Source organism: Blennius ocellaris (genome assembly GCF_963422515.1).
Source record: "Blennius ocellaris genome assembly, chromosome: 12".
Lineage (NCBI taxonomy): Eukaryota > Metazoa > Chordata > Actinopteri > Blenniiformes > Blenniidae > Blennius > Blennius ocellaris.
In genome coordinates, this window is record NC_137661.1 from 933,955 (window position 1) to 937,049 (window position 3,095).

General features: G+C 49.0%; 1 protein-coding gene across 1 annotated transcript; it reads left to right on the plus strand.

Moving 5' to 3' along the window:
* Nucleotides 1–461: 461 nt before the first annotated feature.
* On the plus strand, nt 462–1,864 carry LOC308137095 (RING finger protein 224; the record flags this gene model as incomplete). The annotated part of the gene is made up of 3 exons (XM_080505669.1): nt 462–477; nt 1,149–1,522; nt 1,768–1,864. Exons 2-3 carry the CDS (start codon nt 1,239–1,241, stop codon nt 1,862–1,864), a joined length of 381 nt encoding a protein of 126 aa, XP_080361795.1. The 5' UTR covers nt 462–477; nt 1,149–1,238.
* Between the last annotated feature and the right edge of the window lie 1,231 nt (nt 1,865–3,095).

Here is a 3,095-nt window from a genome sequence, read left to right on the forward strand (position 1 = left end):
TTTCATTAGTGCATCTATTAATTAACCAGGCAACAAATTATAAATGTCACACATGTAAAAAAAAATCTAAATAAAAAGTCAAATTTCTTGGAGGTGTTTTGGCCATCCTAGGGGGCGCTGCAGCACACCAAACCCCCTCCTGGCCCTATAATTATGCCTGTCATGGAAATGAATTTAAAAGCCCCCCTGCCTCCACCTGCCCCTCCCCTGCCTCCACCTGCCCCCGAACAAAGAGCCCTGCCCCGCTCTGCTTCCCCAGCTGTTCCTCCTGGAGGCTGTTGGGCCGTGAGAAAACACTGTTTGTGTTCCGCCCACCGACGCATCAGACGAGCCGGTTCACTGCTGCTGCTCAGTCCTGCAGGGATCCTCCTCCTCCTCCTCCTCCTCCTCCTCCTCCTCCTCCTCCTCCTCCTCCTGCTCCTCCTCCTCTGACTGGATGGAACTCTCATATCTCACATCGAGCTGCACAAGCAAGCTGTAAGTATTCTCATCTCCTGATGTTTTCACCTTTCAGCTTAATTTGTAAAAGACAGACGTAGATACGAGGTCATAATTATTGGGAGGAAAAGACCGCCTTTCATACTTTATTCCATTAATGAAATTGATAGTTTTATTCCCCTCCCCCTGCCTTGTAATATGTAATTTAATTTTAGGGGTCACAATCAACCTTATTCCATCTAAATCTATATATATCTTTGGTCAAACCCAATTATTTTGGTGCAAATACATATGAATGCATTAGGGAAAAGTTTATATTTAATTTAAAAGTGTAGAAATTTGCAAAGAAAAAGAAGTACAATTTCCAACATTCTGTCTTGCAAAATATATTGACATGCCTCGAAACCAAGCTGTGTATTTGTGGCGTTTCAGCATGTTTACGTTCACAGTGTGGATTTGATGCTGATGATATTTTGGGGTATAATATGGTAATAAGTCACTGCTGCTTCTTACTAAAACATCCAAATCACTGACATGGCAATTAACTTCAGCTTTTATTGACAAATCCCCTTCGTTATTCTCTCTGTCATTCTTTCATTTCTCAAAGTCACACTGTGGCCGTTTATTATTCTGAGGCTCACGTCTGTTAAACTCTACATATTGAATGAAGGAAGGTGTGAACCAATCCAGATGTTATATAATCCCTCCAGGTGGACACGACCGCTAAACGTTGTGGGACCCGTCCAGCTCTTGTCCTGCCTTCCAAGTGGACTCACCCATTGTGACCCTGCCCCCCCATCATGGTCCTGTGCGAGGATGGCGAGTGCAGCGTCTGCCTGCTGCCGTACTCCCGGCTGGACCGGGTCCCGCGAGTCCTCCACTGCAGACACACCTTCTGTGAGCCGTGCCTGGAGACCTTGTCTCAGGCCAGGATCGGGATGCTGACCGTGCGCTGCCCGCTTTGCCGCAGGGTGACCTGCGTGGGCCTCGGCCTCAGCCTGCAAGAAGCCCTGTGGATCGACAGCGAACGGTGGGACCGGATCTCCCAGGACGTGGAAGCGGAGCGGGAGGGAGGGGAGGGAGGGTGTCGGCTGGAGGCCGAGGAGGAGAGGACGCAGGACAAACAGCAGCCGTCGGCACCGGCAGAATGGTGAGTGGTCTCCACACTGGAATGATCTTTTACTGTGTTTTGTCTGTAAAGCAGAACCCTTTAACAGTCAGGACAATTGAAGACTGTGTACGTTATGGTGCTTCTCTTCTTCCAAAATGGAGAAGATGATCTTGAGTGGCAGCCGGTAACCAGGTATGTCTCCTCAGTGCTTCCTCCAGGTCGACCAGAGCCAAGCTCAAGCTGCCCACCTTCCTCAAGAGACTGAGTCTGAGCAGGCAGCAGCAGGAGAGCATCGTCCCCGGCAGCAACGTGTAATACGCTCGCGCTTCACCAAACCAACAGGGAAGTCAGTGAGAAGGAGGACTGACGTTTCTCTGCTTCTCTGTTTCTGAAGGGAAATGAAATCCTGGCGCCGGCTTTCGGCCGAGGAGACGGCCTGAACATGTCAGGAGGTTGTTTCAGAAAACTGGACTCAGCTTGAGAGGACAAGTTGTGACCGTTGAGGGCTGCGGATCCATTTGTATCCCCGGGAAGACCCTGTTTTGTCCTTGCCCCCCCCCCCCATTATTTATTGTGGGCTTAATTCTCCCAGCTGGTGCAGTGGGATTCAGTTCAGCTGTCCCAGTGGGGCGAACACCCCCAAACACCCCTCAGAACAGATGGTCTGCTCTGTGTTTCATCCACTGAACCTAACTTATTGTTCTGCTTATTTATGCCAGCTTGTCAACAGAGTATTTAATAAAAGTATTTTTGAAATGATCCCTTTTCTCTGTTACTGTATCGTGATGTTTGAGAAACTACTGTGTTCTTCTTTTTTGACACTTCAAGTATTTAAGTGACTTGCCAAGAAAAAGTGAACGCAGGGGGTTTGTGGATCAGATGATCGTGTGTCTGCAACAAAAGACCTCGGCAACAAAGGAATCACTGAACCGCGTAAGAGGATTATAAACTTCACTCACTGGCGAGTGTGTCTCGTTGGAGAAATACCAGAAAAGTGGATCATCAGTTTTTGTAATAAGTTGTGTTCAACTTATTACAAAAAAGAAGCACCACGCGTGTTGCAGGGAGACCTGAAAGGGTTAACTCCCAGTCTGAGGTCACGGTTTACTGTGTTTTGGCGTCTCAGTCGTATCGAGGTCGTGTGGAAACAGGGGAAGTGAAGAGGCGTCCGTTAGTCGTTACACTGGTTTGGTTCCTCCGCGGAGCTGCAGCTCTGCAGGACTATTGTCTCAGTCGCCTCAGTGAGCAGCGGGATCCTCCAACCTGAAACCGACGTGAGTGAACGGGCCTCAGCGCCACCACAACTCCTGTCAGAGAGACGGCGGGGAGAAACGACCGACCAACACAAATGGAAAAGTCTGGTTGGGGAAATTTCCGTCTGCATTGCGATCCTGCACGTGTTGCATCAACCTGCTGCTCAAACATGCGGTGACACTTTCCTCACTGACACTTTGACGGTGTGACTCAAAGAATTCAGTGTTAAAGAGCGTTGAAGCAGTTGGTGTGTCACTCAGACGGTCTGACTCTCGCTCAAACTGGTCCATTC